At 48.7% G+C, this 17,069-nt stretch overlaps 1 protein-coding gene across 2 annotated transcripts in view; it reads right to left on the reverse strand.

Moving 5' to 3' along the window:
* The window catches only part of LOC121284224 (FH2 domain-containing protein 1-like), a 98,134-nt gene that overhangs the window by 43,924 nt on the left and 37,141 nt on the right, over positions 1-17,069 (reverse strand). The window contains exons 2-5 of one of the 2 annotated variants that reach the window (XM_041199518.1): positions 11,479-11,516; positions 9,362-9,423; positions 5,905-6,007; positions 375-460 (exon numbers count right to left, since the gene is read on the reverse strand). In XM_041199518.1, coding sequence (XP_041055452.1) covers positions 375-460; positions 5,905-6,007; positions 9,362-9,423; positions 11,479-11,487 — 260 coding nt within the window. In that variant the 5' untranslated portion in view covers positions 11,488-11,516. The remainder of the gene's footprint in view (positions 1-374; positions 461-5,904; positions 6,008-9,361; positions 9,424-11,478; positions 11,517-17,069) is intronic. The other variant, XM_041199517.1, reaches the window with a different exon arrangement.

A 17,069-nucleotide genomic window follows, 5' to 3' on the forward strand; every position in this document is an offset into this window, starting at 1 on the left:
CCTGCTCCTATTCTTATCTTCTGATGTTCAAAGTTTCCCAGGAGACAGATCAAAGCATCACAATGCCCCTTCGCTGGGTCAGTGAGATTTCCTGCCCACTGTTGCCAAACAGAGGGGAGAAAGGGAGGCTGCCCCAAGGGAGGCAGAGGGCAAAGGGCCCAGGAAGTGGGCAAGGCCCTGGGAGAGGGGTGATGGGGAGGGTCAGTCCAGGTAGCGGAGAGGCCCGGGGGGTGGGGGAGGGGGGTGTGCGGTGGGGGAGGGCCTGGGGTCAGGGGAGGAGTGGGACTGGGGAGGGGGAAGGGTCTCAGGAGGGCACTGTTATGGTTCCCAGCCACCCTAACCCTCAGCGGTGATTTTGAGAGGTTCTTTCTCACCTGGGGAGCTCGAGAAGCAGCAGCATGAACAGGTCAGACTCACACAATCGCTCTCGATTTCCATCAAACTGCTGAAATTTCTTCACCTTTAACACAGCAACAGGTCACATGGAGACCAGCAAGGAGACAACCATCCAATAGCAACAGTGAATATAGAATAGGAAAGGTCCATAAACCGAATCCTTTTTATAGATCAACCGACCCAACCCCAGTCAGATGAGACATGACCTGTCTGCCTCTCTCAGCCAGACATCCACTGGGCCCTGCTCAAAACCAACCGGGATTTTACCGAGTGCTGTGGAACCCACCACACCCCAGTGCTGATTAAGGGAGCTGCCATCCCACACTAAGATAAAAGCAAAAATCTGCGGATGCTGGAAATCCAAAACAAAAACAAAAACACCTGGAAAAACTCAGCAGGTCTGACAGAGAGGAACACAGTTAATGTTTCGAGTCCGTTTGACTCTTCAACAGAACTAAGTAAAAAGAGAAAAGGGGTGAAATATAAGCTGGTTTAAGGGGGGGGTGGTAGTTGTTGGGACAAGCAGCCACTGATAGGTGGAGATAACCAAAAGATGTCACAGACAAAAGGACAAAGAGGTGTTGAAGGTGGTGATATTATCTAAGGAATGTGCTAATTAAGGGTAGAAAACAGGACAAGCAAGGTACAGATAGCCCTAGTGGGGATGGGGTGGGGGGAAGGGATCGAAATAGGCTAAAAGGTAGAGATAAAACAATGGATGGAAATACATTTAAAAATAATGGAAATAGGTGGGAAAAGAAACATGTATATAAATTATTGGAAAAAAGGGGGGAATCGGAAAGGGGGTGGGGATGGAGGAGAGAGTTCATGACCTAAAATTGTTGAATTCAATATTCAGTCCGGAAGGCTGTAAAGTGCCTAGTCGGAAGATGAGATGTTGTTCCTCCAGTTTGCGTTGGGCTTCACTGGAACAATGCAGCAAGCCAAGGACAGACATGTGGATATGAGAGCAGGGTGGAGTGTTAAAATGGCAAGCGACAGGGAGGTCTGGGTCATGCTTGCGGACAGACTGAAGGTGTTCTGCAAAGTGGTTTCCTCTACATTGGAGAGACCAAATGCAGACTGGGTGACCGCTTTGACTCCACCCAGCGGAGAGTTTCCCCCTGATTCCATTGACTCCAGTTTTGCTGGGGCTCCTTGATGCCACACTCGATGTCAAGGGCAGTCACTCCCACCTTATCTGTCCATGTTTGAACCAAGGCTGTCAGGAGGTCAGGAGCTGAGTGACCCTGGCGGAACCCAGACTGGACATCAGTGAGCAGGTTATTGCTAAACAAGTGCCGCTTGAAAGCACTGTTGATGACCCTTTCCATTACTTTACTGATGATCAAGAGTAGACTAATGGGGCAGTAATTGGCCGGGTTGGATTTGTGCTGCTTTTTGTGTACAGGACAAACCTGGGCAATTTTCCACTTAGCCGGGTAGATGCCAGTGTTGTAGCTGTACTGGAACAGATTGGCTAGGGGCGCAATAAGTTCTGGAGCACAAGTCTTCAGTGCCAGAATGTTGTCAGGGTCCATAGCCTTTGCAGTGTCCAGTGCCTTCAGCTGTTTCTTGATATCACATGGAGTGAATCGAATTGGCTGAAGACTGGCATCTGTGATGCTGGGGACCTCCAGAGGAGGCTGAGATGGATCATCCACTCAGCACTTCTGGCTGAAGATTGTAGCAAATGCTTCAGCCTTATCTTTTGCGCTGATGTGCTGGGCTCCTCCATCATTGAGGATGAGGATATTTGTGGAGCCTCCTTCTCCTGTGAGTTGTTTAATTGTCTACCACCATTCACAACTGGATGTGGCAGGACTGCAGAGCTTAGATCTGATCCGTTAGTTGTGGGATCGCTTAGCCCTGTCTATCACTTGCTGCTTATGCTGTTTGGCAAGTAGTCCTGTGTTATAGCTTCACCAGGGTGACACCTGGTGCTGCTCCTGACATGACTTCCTGCACTCTTCACCAAAAATGATTTAACTTGTGTTATTTCTCTTGATGTTATTGTTATTTTGCAGCTAGCTGTAATCCTATTCTTTGATAGCATCGTTCATGGACAATCCATATAGTTACTGTTTGACAATCTTGTGTCAATCCCCAATCCCCACCCGTTACCGGGTTTAAGCCTTTCAGCTTGTCTGGGGCTAGGATCAAGATTTGTAACTCCCTCCCTAACAGCACTGTGGGTGTACCTACACCACATGGACTGCAGCGGTTCAAGAAGGCAGCTCACCCCCACCACCTTCTCAAGGGCAACTAGGGATGGGCAATAAATGCTGGCCCAGCCAGTGACACCCAAATCCTGTGCAAAAAAAAAACAAATTCTTCTTCATATCAAAGAGCGATCGCTGCTCGGATTTGAGGTTGTCATTTATTCCCTCAGTTCGGAATCATTCTGAATCATTGCCTATTTGCTACTTACGTGCAGCTTGAATCTTTTACAATTCTCATCAATTTGCCCCCTTGTGGTGCTGAAATGATTTTTAACAATGTATTTTATAGAACAGTGTGGAACTTCGAGTTGGTGGAATGGGCAGACAAGTGACAGATAAAGTTCAATGCGAAGAAATGTGAAATGACTCATTTTGGTAGGAAGAACATGGAGACACATTATAAAATAAAGGGTACAACTGTAACGTGGGTGCAGGAGCAGAGGGAGCTGGGTGTATATGTGTATAGATCATTAAAGGTGACAGGACAGGTTAAGAGGGTGGTTAATAAAGCATACGGTATCGTGGGCTTGATTAATAAGGGCATAGAGTACAAGAGCAAGGAGGTTATGTTGAACTTGAGATGTGAAGGCATTGGAGGGAGTGCAGAAAAGATTCCTGAAAATCTGTCCAGGGATGAGGAACAAAGATAGATTGGAGAGGTTGGGACTGTTCTCCTTGGAGAGAAGAAGCTGAGAGGAGATTTGATAGAGATGTTCAAAATCATGAGGGATCTGGACAGAGTAGATAGAGAGAAACTGTTCCCATTGGTGAAAGGATCAAGAACCAGAGGGCACAGATTTAAGGTAATTGGTTAAAAAAAAGCAATGGAGGCATGAGGATAAGTTTTTTCACACAGCGAGAGGTTAGGATCTGGATTGCACTGCCTAAGAGTGTGGGGGAGGGAGGGCCAATTGAGGCTTTCAAAAAGGAATTAGAGAGTTATTAGAGAGTTAAAAGGAAGAATGTGTGGGGTTATGGGGAGAAGGTGGGAGAATGGCACTAAGGGAAATTCACATTCGGAGAGCCGGTGCAGACACAATGGGCCGAATGGCCTCCTTCTGCACCTTAACAACTCTGTGATTGTGTGATTTTATGTAAAAAGGGATGGAGAGGCACAGAAAGAGGGTATAAAATCCAAGGAGTAAGGGAAAGATTGAACAGGCTGGGGATCATTTCTCTAGAAAAGAGAAGGCTGAGGAGTGACCTGATAGACGCCTTTAAAATGATGAAGGGGCTTTGAAAGAGTTGACACAGAGAAGATGCTTCAACTTGTGAGGGGAGACCAGAACTAGAGGCCGTCAATATAAGACAGTCACTCATAGATCCAATGGGGAATTCAAGAGAAACGTCTTTCTTTACCCAGAGAGTGGGGAGAATGTGGTTGAGGTGAATGGTATAGATACATTTAAGAGGAAGCTGGATAAACACCTGAGGGAGAAAGGAGTAGGAGGATATGCTGATAGGGTGAGTGGTGTTGCCAACTGTGATTAAAAGTATTCCTGGAGGTTTCGTCACATGACTTGCCCCCACACTCCAGACAATATCAGCCATCCTTGTGACGTTCCATCTGCCTGCCTCAACTGGGAAGCAACAAGACTCACTACCCAACCGGATGATGCCGGGACTGTCAGCCAAACAGCCTTTTCTCCCCATTTTCAATTTTTTAATATCTTGTAATCGAAATGTTCAAAGAAAATGGCAGAAAAAGACCCCAATCCTTGGATGTCCGGATGATATCTCTCCAGGGTTGTGCACACCTGTGTCCTGGAGGTTGATCTTCACTTCCTGGGGATTCCAGGCCAATCCTGGAGGGTTGGTAACCCTAAGGGTGAGGTGAAGAGGGTTGGGAGGAGGGTTGTGTGGAACACAGACACCAGTACCGTCCATCTGTGTAAATTGGGTTAATCTGGTTGTAACTCTGTTTAGTATCATGCTTGTTTAGCTTGAGATGTCCAGTTCCCTGTGAAAATTACATAAATCTTTGGCACCGAAAGGATAACTTGTTAAAATTGTCAAAAAGGGCAAAAAGGCAGGATGTGAAGTCATCAACACAAAAACAAAAATACCTGGACAAACTCAGCAGGTCTGACAGTATCTGCGGAGAGGAATATAGTTAACGTTTCGAGTCCGAATGACTCTTCATCAGAACTAAGGAAAAATAGAAAAGAGGTGAAATATAAGCTGGTTTAAGGTGGGGGGTGGGACAGGTAGAGCTGGATAGAGGGTCAGTGATAGGTGGAGATAACCAAAAGATGTCATAGACAAAAGGACAAAGAGGTGTTGAAGGTGATGATATTATCTAAGGAATGTGCTAATTAAGGGTAGAAAGCAGAATGAGCAAGGTACAGATAGCCCTAGTTGGAGTGGGGTGGGGGGAAGGGATCGAAATAGGCTAAAAGGTAGAGATAAAACAATGAATCGAAATACATTTAAAAATAATGGAAATAGGTGGGAAAAGAAAAATCTATAAACTCTGTTCCTCTCTTCAGCGAAGCTGCCTGACCTGCTGAGTATTTCCTGTTTTATCTCAGACTTTGTAATAAAGAAATGATTTCATTTTTTAAGACGTGGAGACAGTTGTCAATTCGCATCCCAATCGCTGATTAAACACGACTGGGACACGGAGTCTGTGTCTCAGAGGCTGAAGCTCACAAAGGGCAGGATCAGGAGAATGTGCATAGCTCAGGCTGTGGGTAATCGGACAGGTCCGGACAGGAACCTGTTACCGGGAGCGCAGTCATTCCAGGAGAGGAGAACTCTGCATGTTTGTGAGGAAAGAGCAGGGGGTGTGTGTACATTGGACAGGAACACAAGAACAGGAGAAGGCCATTCAGCCCCTTGAGGCTGTTACACTGGAACTGGAGGAGATCTTTCAGCCCCTTGAGCCTGTCACATAGGAAAAGGAGGAGATCTTTCAGCCCCTTGAGCCTGTAACACAGGAAGAGGAAAAGGCCATTCAGCCTCTTGAGCCTGATCCGCTACTTGATGGGCTCCTGGCTGATCTATATCCTAACTTCATGCACCTGCCTTGGCTCCATATCTTTGAGTTCTAATTTCAGATTTGAAGTTATCGTTGAGCTAGCATTCTCTGCCCATTGCAGGAAAGATCTCCACATTTTAACCAGCCTGTGTGTGAAGAATGCGTTTTTTTAACTCCGCTCCTGACTGGCCTGGTTCTGATTTTAAGACCTTCTTCAAAAAGAGAAACAGCAGAGATATGATGGGCCAAATGGCCTCCTCTGCTGTGCAATTCAATGAATGCAGACGCTCACACACTCTCACCCACCTCCTCTTTGTCAGGTAGCATTTTGTGGAGTTCTGTTAGTTTCTCTGCTCCGTATGACGCACCTGCTCCACTCCTAATGTCGTCGATAATACTCTGTACGGGTCTGATGGATGAGAGACAACAAAATTTCACAAAAAGAATTTCATTTCAGGAGAAAATATATATATTACCTTCACAATGATAAACCTGTGTAAAACTCTGGTTCAACCTCAGCTGGAGTACTGTGTCCAGTTCTGGGCTCCACACTTTAGGAAGGAGGTGAAACATTGGAGAGAGCGCAGAAAAGATTCACGAGAACGGTTCCATGGGTGAGGGACTTCAGTTACAAAGATAGATTGGAGAAGTTGAGACTGTTTTCCTGGGAGAAGAGAGGTTTGAGAGGAGATTTGATAGAAGTACTCAAAATCATGAGGGGTCTGGACAGAGTACAGAGTGAGAAGCTGTTCCCATTGGTGGAAGGATCGAGAACCAGAGGGCACAGATTTAAGGTGATTGGCAAAAAGCAACGTGACATGAGGAGAAACTTTTTCCCCCAGCGAGTGGTTCGGGGCTGGAGGTTCACTGCCTGAGTGTGTGGTGGAGGCAGATTCAATCATGGCTTTCGTAAGAAAATTGGATCATTATCTGAAGAGGAATTGTTTGCACAGCGATAGGGAGACTGTGGGTGGCTGTGACCTTCAGAGGAGCAGCACAGACACAAGCTGCCCTCTGGCCTCTTCCTGTGCTGTCATCATTGTGTTTTTCTAAGCAAAAATCAGCTTTTCTCATTCCACCTCTTGGTCTATGTTTTACTTCTCCAGTTTCCTGTTGACTTCCTTGCTTATGGGAACTTTAGAAAAGCCCTGTTCTCTGATAAGCACCAGTGCAAAGTGCTCATTTAGTAACTCATACTCACTGTTTCCACCCAGAGATCTTCACCTTGGTCCCTATGGGCCTCAATGCTCCTCTGGCAAACATTTAACAGTTAATATGTCTGCAGAAAACTTCTAGATTCCAGTTTAAATTATCCCCCAAACAAATCTCATGTTGTCATTTTGTCCCACTCATTTCCATATTTAACTTTGCTCTGTGGTTTCTATATTCAACCTGATTCTCTTTTATTATCAACCTGACATCTGCTGTACCTACCCTTTTTCTACTTTACCTTACTCGCTATCTCCTCTGCCAATGAGTAAGCTCCAGATCCTTCCCCCCTGTGGAAATGTACGCAACCAATAAGTATTGAAGCAGATTCACGGGCTCCAGTCAGTCTGTGATTTCTGTGGCCTGGATGAGTCTGAGGGCCAGATTTTTGCTATTGCGGCAGGTACCTCGAGTCAAAAACTTTCCAACTCTGCTGACCAGCCTCAGTTTAAAGGGTCCCATTACATCCAATTTTCACTCTGGTTAGACGGGCGGGGAGACAATCAGACTGACCATCACCACAGCCAGGACAGAATGAGGCTGACCATCACCAGAAGCAGGAGAGAATCAGACTGACTATCACCACAAGCAGGAGACAATCAGACTGACCATCACCACAAGCAGGAGACAATCAGACTGACCATCACCACAAGCAGGAGACAATCCAACTGACCATCACCACAAGCAGGAGACAATCAGACTGACCATCACCACAAGCAGGAGACAATCAGACTGACCATCACCACAAGCAGGAGACAATCAGACTGACCATCACCACAAGCAGGAGACAATCAGACTGACCATCACCACAAGCAGGGACAGAATCAGACTGACCATCACCACAAGCAGGAGACAATCAGACTGACCATCACCACAAGCAGGGACAGAATCAGACTGACCATCACCACAAGCAGGAGACAATCAGACTGACCATCACCACAAGCAGGAGACAATCAGACTGACCATCACCACAAGCAGGATCCTAGGCAGTTATGGGGAGGCGAGTGAGTGTTGAGGTGGACTGGTTAGAGGGTCTGTCTCGGACCTTTGGGCTTCATCCCGGTTGGTTAGAAGGCTGTTAAGCTCTCCAGCCCCCACCCCTGAACCTCCTGCCTACTCCACCTGCCTCCTGCAAGCCACCTCGTAGCTCATGTCACCTCATTGCCGATCACCCGGTATCCACAATGGGCAGAAATAAGGAGCCCTGTGGAGATTAAAAAATAAACTTCTACCAATGTAATCAAGCTCTCACTCATACACAGCTGATACTGCAAAAATTCTCTCATTCTGCCCTTGACTGGCCTTGACATCAAGGCAGCATTTGACCGAGTATGGCATCAAGGAACCCGAACAAAACTGGAGTCAAGGGGTATCAGGGAGAAAACTCTCCACTGGTTGGAGTTGTATCTAGAACAAAGGAAGATGGTTGTGGTCGTCTCAGCTCCAGGACATCACTGCAGGAGTTCCTCAGGGCAGTGTCCTAGGCCCAACCATCTTCAGCTGCTTCATCAATGACCTTCCTTCCATCATAAGGTCAGAAGTGGGGATGTTCGCTGATGATTGCACAATGTTCAGCACCATTCGCAACTCCTCAGATACTGAAGCAGGCCAGGTCCAAATGCAGCAAGACCTGGACAATACCCAGGCTTGGGATGATAAGTGGCAAATAACACTCACCCCACACAAGTATCAGGTAATAACCATGTCCAACAAGAGAGAATCCAACCATCGCCACTTGATATTCAATGGCATTACCATCACTGAATCCCCCACTATCAACATCCTGGGGTTACCATTGACCAGAAACTGAACTGGATCAGCCATATAAATACTGTGGCTACAAGAGCAGGTCAGAGGCTGGGAATTTTTGGTGAGTAACTCACCTCCTGACTCCCCAAAGCCTGTCCACCATCTACAAAGCACAAGTCAGGAGTGTGATGGAATACTCCCCACTTGCCTGGATGAATGCACCTCCCTCAACACTCAAGAAGCTTGACGCCATCCAGGACAAAACAGCCCGCTTGTTTGGCACCCCATCCACAAACATTCACTCCCTCCATCACCAGCGCACAGTAGCAGCAGTGTGTGTACCATCTACAAGATGCACTGCAGGAATTCACCAAGGCTCCTTCGACAGCACCTTCCAAACCCATGACCACTACCATTTAGAAGGACAAGGGCAGCAGATAGATGGGAACACCACCACCTGGAAATTCCCCTCCAAGTCACTCACCATCCTGACTTGGAAATATATCACCATTCCTTCACTGACGCTGGGTCAAAATCCTGGAACTCCCTCCTTAACAGCACTGTGGGTGTACCTACACCACATGGACTGCAGCGGTTCAAGAAGGCAGCTCATCCCCACCTTCTCAAGGGCAACAAGGGATGGGCAATAAATGCTGGCCCAGCCAGCGAAACCCACATCCCATGAATGAATTTTAAAAAAGCTTAATGAGAATCACCAAGAAACCAAAGACAAAGCAGCTAAATATTAAATATTCAGTACTGAACCCAGATACGATTGGACACACAGACACACAGCCATAGTTACCTTTTGAACTGTTTGAGGAATATACTGATGTTCATACTCTTCTTGGCATCCAAAACAGAAACCTAGGAACAAAAATCAGACATTAGATTGTTTTCCCAAAGCTGCGCCCTTTTCCCAGTCTCCAGGACTCACCGAATCTACAACTGCCGATGACCCAGTTAGTCCCGGCTGCAATCGCTAATGGAAGAGCAACAGTGGGAACATTGTGGCTTTTGGTTAGATTCCTTCACTGTCACTGGGTCAAATTCCTGGAATTCCCTACCTAACAGTATGGTGGGAGTACCTACACTACATGGACTAGGAACATAGGAACATAAGAGCAGGAGTAGGCCATTCAGCATATTGAACCTGCTCCATCATTCAATATAATCATGGTTTTATCATCTATCCCCATATCCCTTTGCGTCACTGGTATTTAGAAATCTGTCAATCTCTACTTTACACATACTCAATGATTGAGCTTCCCCAGCCTCTGGGATAGAGAATTCCAAAGATTCACCACCCTCTGAGTGAAGAAATTCTTCCTCCTCTCAGTCCTAAATGGTCTAGCCCTTATTTTGAAATTGAGTCCCCTGAGCTGCACTCATCCAGGCAAGTGGGGAGTATTCCATCACACTCCTGACTTGTGCCTTGTAGATGATGGACAGACTTTGGGGAGTCAGGAGGTGGGTTATTCTCCACAGGATTCCCAGTCTCTGACCTGCTCTGGTAGCCACAGTATTTATATTGCTGATCCAAATCAGTTTCTGGTCAATTGTAACCCCCAGGATGTTGATAACGGGGGGATTCAGTGATGGTAACGCCATTGAATGTCAAGGGGCATTGGTTAAAATCGCTCTTGTTGAAGATGATCATTACTTGGCACTTTGTGTGGTGTGAATGTTACTTGCCACTTGTCAGCCCAAGCCTGGTATTGTCCAGGTCTTGCTGCATTTGGACATGGACTGCTTCAGTATCTGAGGAGTTGTGAATGGTGCTGAACATTGTGCAATCATCAGTGAACATCCCCACTTCTGACCTTATGATGGAAGGAAGGTCATTGATGAAGCAGCTGAAGATGGTTGGGCCAAGGAGCGTGATGGAATACTCCCCACCTGCCTGGATGAGTGCAGCTCCCACAACACTCAGGAAGCTTGACACCATCCAGGACAAAGCAGCCCACTTGATTGGCACCACATCCACAAACATTCACTCCCTCCAACACCGACACACAGTAGCAGCAGTGTGTACCATCTACAAGATGCACTGCAGGAATTCACCAAGGCTCCTTAGACAGCACCTTCCAAACCCATGACCACTACCATCTAGAAGGACAAGGGCAGCAGATAGATGGGAACTCCACCACCTGGAAGTTCCCCTCCAAGTCACTCACCATCCTGAATTGGAAATATATCACTGTTCCTTCACTGTCGCTGGGTCAAAATCCTGGAACTCCCTCCCTAACAGCACTGTGGGTGTACCTACACCACATGGGCTGCAGCGGTTCAAGAAGGCAGCTCACCACCACCTTCTCAAGGGCAACTAGGGATGGGCAATAAATGCTGGCCTAGTGAGGGATGCCAACATCCTGTTAAAGAATTTAAAAGATATGGTCTCACCATCGCTGCAGGAAAACACCCCTACTTTTATATTCCATTCCCCTTGCAATAAACACCAACATCCCATTTGCCTTCCTAATCACTTGCTGTACCTGCAGACTGACTTTTTGTGATTCATGTACCAGGACACCCAGGTCCCTCAGTAACACCAGGATCTGTAACCTCTCTCCATTTGAATAATTTGCTACTTTTCTGTTCTTCCTGCCAAAGGACAAGTTCACATTTCCCCACATTATACTCCATCTGCCAAATTTTGGCCCACTCACTTAACCTATCTCTATCACTTTGCAGACTCTCGACCTCTTGACAACTTACATTCTGGCACAAAAACACACCAGGAAAAGTGGCCCAGCCAGGGCTAACAAAGGAAATGAAGGATAGTATTAGATCCAGAGAGGAGTCATATAAAGTTGCTCGAAAAAGTAGAAAACCTGAGGATTGGGAACAGTTTAGAATTCAGCAAAGGAGGACCAAGAGATTGATTAAGGGGGGAAAAATAGAGTATGAGAGTAAACTTACAAAGAACATGAAAGTGGACTGGAAAAGCTTCAATAAATCTGTAAAAAGAAAAAGATTAGTGAAGGCAAATGTAGGTCCCTTACAGACTGAAACGGGAGAATTTATAATAGAGAACGAGGAAATGGCAGAGCAATTAAAGAACGGAAGATACAGATAAATTCCCAGAAATACGAGGGGCAGAATATTACGCTCAGTGGTAGGTGCACGCCTGACACACCTGAGTGTAAAACGACACATGATGGTGTGGGGTATATGACCCGATATCATCACGAAATCTCATGATATTTTGTTCGGTGAGCGTGTGCCAGAGTCGACAGTGCACCCACCGCTTATTTAAAGACCTATTAAGGCCATTAACAACCTTATTAAATTCAAGTTTATGCTGCAGGTACAACCTAACAGTTGATTGGTGGGTAAAAAGACCAAGCGGCCTTTACATTTCTGAGGAAGCCTCACCCACAGGTGGAATCAGGTCTCTGAAAACAAATAAACATGAACTAAAAACTTTATTTTTGAATTAAAGGCTGATTCACCTGAGGGGACACGTTTATTAAATTTTTATTCTCTTCATTATATTTTATAACGAGTGATTCAATCTCCTTAAAGCAGCTCCCGCCTCAGGGAGATTCAAATGTTCTTTATTGTGCATGTGGGAACTGCGGCCCTACCCAGCTCTCCCACCCACCCCCACCCCCACCCACCCACCCCCACCCCCACCCACACCCACCCCCACCCCCACCCCCACCCCACCCCCCCCCCCACCCACCCCCACCCCCACCCACCCCCACTCCCACCCCCACCCCCACCCACACCCACCCCCACCCACCCCCACCCACCCCCACCCCAAACCCCACCCCCACCCACCCCCACCCACCCCCACCCACACCCCCACCCCCACCCCCACCCACCCTCAGCCCCACCCCACCCACCACCACCAACCCCACCCCCACCCCCACCCACACCCACCCTCACCCACCCCCACCCCACCCCCACCCCCACCCCCCACCCACCCCCCCACCCCCACCCCACCCACCCTCTCCCACCCCCACCCACCCACACCCACCCCCACCCACCCTCTCCCACCCCCACCCCCACCCACCCCCACCCCCACCCCACCCACCCCCACACCCACCCCCACCCACCCCCACTCCCACCCCCACCCACCCCCACCACTCCCACCCCCACCCACCCCCACCCACCCCCACCCCCACCCCACCCACCCACCCCCCACCCCTCACCCACCCCCACCCCCACCCACTCCCCACCCCACCCCCACCCCCCACCCCCACTCCCACCCCACCACCCCCACTCCCACCCCCACCCACCCCCACCCACCACCCCCACCCCCACCCACCCCACCCACAACCCCCACCCCCACACCCACCCCCACACTCACCCATCCACCACCCCCACCCCCACCCACCCCCACCCCCACCCACACCCACCCCCACCCACCCCCACCCCACCCCCACCCCACACCCCCACCCACCCCCACCCCCACCCACCCACACCCACACCCACCCCCACCCACGCCCACCCCCACCCCCACCCACACCCACCCCCACCCACCCCCACCCACCCCCACCCCCACCCCCACCCACCCTCACCCACCCACTCACACCCCCACCCCCACCCCCACCCCCCACCCCTACCCCCACCCACTCACACCCCCACCCCCACCCCCACCCCCACCCACCCCCCACCCCTACCCCCACCCCCACCCCCACCCCCACCCCCACCCAACCTCACCCACCCCCACCCCCACCCACCCTCACCCACCCCCACCCCCACCCACCCTCACCCCCACCCACCCTCACCCACCCCCACCCCCACCCCCACCCACCCCCACCCACACCCACCCCCACCCCCACCCACCCTCACCCACCCCCACCCCCACCCACCCCCACCATCATGGTGCAGAGTCGATCACAGCCGGGGGTTGGCTTCCCAATTACCTCCGCCCACCCCCACCAAGCAGCCCTGCCAAGGGGCAAAATCCTGCCCCAGGGAACCAAGGGTCTAATGAGAAGGAGGAATTGAAGGAAATTAGTATTACTAAAAAATAGTGCTGGAGAAATTAATGGGACTGAAAGCCGATAAATCCCCAGGGCCTGATAATCTACATCCCAGGGTACTAAAGGAGGTGGCCATGGAAATAATGTGTTGGTTGTCATCTTCCAAAATTCTGTAGATTCTGGAACCGCCCTGGCAGGTTGGAGGGTGACAAATGTAACCCCCCTATTTAAAAAAGAAGGGATGGGGGGAGGTAGGAAACGGAATTACAGGCCAGTTAGCCTAACATCAGTAGTAGGGAAAATGCTAGAGGCTATTATAAAGGATGTGATAACAGGACAGTTAGAAAATATCAACGAGAATAGACAAAGTCAACATAGATTTATGAAAGGGAAATCATGTTTGACAAACCTACAGGAGTTTTTTGAGGACGTAACGAGCAGAATAGATAAGGGAGAACCAGTGGATGTGGTGTTTTTGGATTTTCAGAAAGTTTTTGATAAAGTCCCACATGAGGTGAGTGTGCAAAATTAAAGCACACGGGATTAGGGATAATATATTAGCAGGGATTGAGAATTGGTTAACAGACAGGAAACAGAGAGTAGGAATAAATGGGTCTTTTTCGGAGTGGCAGGCGGTGACTAATGTGGTATCACAGGGATCAGTGCTTGGGCCCCAGGTTTTCACAATATATATCAATGGTTTGGATGTGGGGACTGAACGTAAGTTTGCAGATGACATAAAACTAGGTGGGGATGTGTGTTGTGAGGAAGATGCAAAGTGGCTTCAAGAGGATTTGGGCAGACTTAGTGAGCGGGCAAGAACATGGCAAATGGAATATAATGTGGAAAAAGTCTGAAGTTATCCATTTGGGTAGAAAAGCAGAAAGGCGGAATATTTCTTAAATGGTGAGATGTTTGGAAGTGTTGGTGTCCACGGGACTTTGTTCATGAGTCACCAAAAGCTAGCATCCAGGTGCAGCAAGCAATGAGGAAGGTAAATGGTATGTTGGTCTTCATCACAAGGGGATTTGAGTACAGGAGTAAAGGTGTCTTGCTGTAGATGTATAGAGCCTCGGTGAGACCTCACCCAGAGTACTGTGTACAGTTTTGGTCTCCTTATCTAAGAAATGATATACTTGCCATAGAGGGAGTGCAACAGAGGTTCACCAAAACAAAAACAGAATTACCTGGAAAAACTCAGCAGGTCTGGCGGCATCGGTGGAGAAAAGAGTTGACGTTTCGACTCCTCATGACCCTTCACCAGACTGATTCCTGGGATGGCCGGATTGTTTTATGACAGATTAAGGAGACTAGGCCTGTATTCTCTAGAGTTTGAAGAATGAGGGGTAATCTCATTAAAACTTACAAAATTCTCACAGGGCTCACCAGGGTATATGTAGATAGGATGTTTCCCCTGGCTGGTGAGTCTGGGGCCAGGGGACAGTCTCAGAATAAGGGGCAGGCCATGTAAGACTGAATTGAGGAGGAATTTCTTCACTCAGAGGATGATGAATCTTTGGAATTCTCTATCCCAGAGGACTGGGGAAGCTCAGTCATTGAGCATGCTCAAGACAGAAATCAATAGATTTCTAGATATTAAAGATATCAAGGGACATGGGAATAGTGGGGAAAATGGCGCTGAGATAGGAGATCAGCCATGATCTAACTGAATGGCAGAGCAAGCTGGAGGAGCTGAATGGCCTCTTCCTGCTCCTATCTCCTATGTTCCTATCTGGTAACATACCAGGCAGCTCAGTAATTAGAAGCAGAGGGACACCAGCTTGTGGGAATTGGCAAAAGAGACAATGGCGACATGAGAAGAAGCTCCTCTGCGCAGCAAGTGGTTGGGATCTGGAATGCACTGGCTGACAGTCTGATAGAAGCAGGGTCAACCGAGGCTGTTAAAGGAGAATTGTACTGGGCCTAATCTTGATGAGGTGTTGGGGATCAGGCCGGCCGGCCGGCCGGCTGGAGAGTGAGAGAGAGATCGATGCTGCCCAACCACAAGCCAATCAGGTAGTGGGGAGCCCCTCTCTGGAATCAAGTCCCCGGGGGGGCTATAGGCCCGCCCACCGAGAGCTGCTGGCCAATCAGAGGCTGGCAGCCCTTGTGCTCAGCAGCTCCATTGAGGAGGCAGTGGCTGCGGCCAGAACAACAGGCATCGGAATGGAAATAGGGAAAACTTGCAGAACTCCGGGCAATAGGCCAGGCATTGGATAGGGCAAGTTACTCTTACAGAGGGCTGGCACAGACATGACAGGCTGAATGGCCTCATTCTGTGCTGTAACCATGTGTTCTGTGAGCCACTTCATCAACTTAGGAATCTCACGTCAGGAAGAATTCTCCCCTCCACAGCAGATTTCTCTCCAATTCAAGATTCCCATAGGAAAGGAGGGAATCGGCAGCAGCTGCTTGTGGAGATGGGGTAATTTCCAGTTCCTTGTCCCTGTATCCAAACTGTGAACGTGGGCAGGCTTGTCACTGTCTTCTGGGAGTCACAGGTCAGCTGCTCCCACCCAGCGAAGAACCATTAAGTCGGAGGAATTCCTTGTGCCTCTCTTGCCTTGTGAAAGGTCTATTTCATTAATCCCACTGCCCCTGCTCTCTCTCCCCCACAGCCCTGAAAATGTTTCTCTCTCAAGTGTTTCTCAAAATCCCATTTGAGTGTCCCAATCGAATCTGCTTCCACCCCCCCTCTTTCAGGCAGCACATTCCAGACCACAACAACTCTCTGTGTGAAAAAAATATTCTCATCTCTTTCTCTGGTTCCTTCACCAATCACCTCAGATCTGTGTCCCTCTGGTTACCTCCCCTCCTGCCACTGGAAACAGTTTCTCCTTATTTCCTCTATCCAAACCCCTCATGAAAAATAAGTTCCATCCCAGAGACAGGCCATTCAGCACAGCTGTTCCGTGCTGGTGTTAATGCTCCACATGAGCATCTTCTCACCATAACTCATCTCCATCAGGTCACCCCCTCAGTATTAGAAAAGCAAAATACTGCAGATGCTGGAAACCTGAAATAAAAACAGAAAATGCTGGAAAAACGTCAGCAGGTCCAGCAGCATCTGTGGAGCGACAAACAGAGTTAACGTTTTGAGGTTCCGAGGTTTTTTTGGTTCTGCTGAAGGGTCATGAGGACACGAAACGTCAACTGTGCTCTTCTCTGCCGATGCTGCCAGACCTACTGAGTTTTTCCAGGTATTTCTGTTTCTGTTTTTGTTTTGGATTTACAGCATCCGCAGTTTTTTTGCTTTTATCTAACGTTTCGAGTCTGTCTGACCCTTCGGAACTGGTTCCGAGCTCCAGTGTTAACTCTGTTTCTCTCTCCGCCGATGCTGCCAGACCTGCTGAGATTTTCCGGCATTTCCCGGTTTATTTTACCCTCCCAATATTTTCTTTTCTAGAAAGAAGGTGTCCAGCCTGTTTAATCATTCCCCAATGACAGCAGATATGGATCATCTTTCCGAATCCTGCCTATCAATTTTCACTCCAAGCAATATCACGACTATCTTTGCTTCTACCGATATTTTGCCACAGCCCCTTGCTAACCAAACACTGATACAAAGAACTCGTT

The sequence above is a fragment of the Carcharodon carcharias genome, chromosome 11, assembly GCF_017639515.1.
Source record: "Carcharodon carcharias isolate sCarCar2 chromosome 11, sCarCar2.pri, whole genome shotgun sequence".
NCBI classification, from domain to species: Eukaryota; Metazoa; Chordata; class Chondrichthyes; order Lamniformes; family Lamnidae; genus Carcharodon; species Carcharodon carcharias.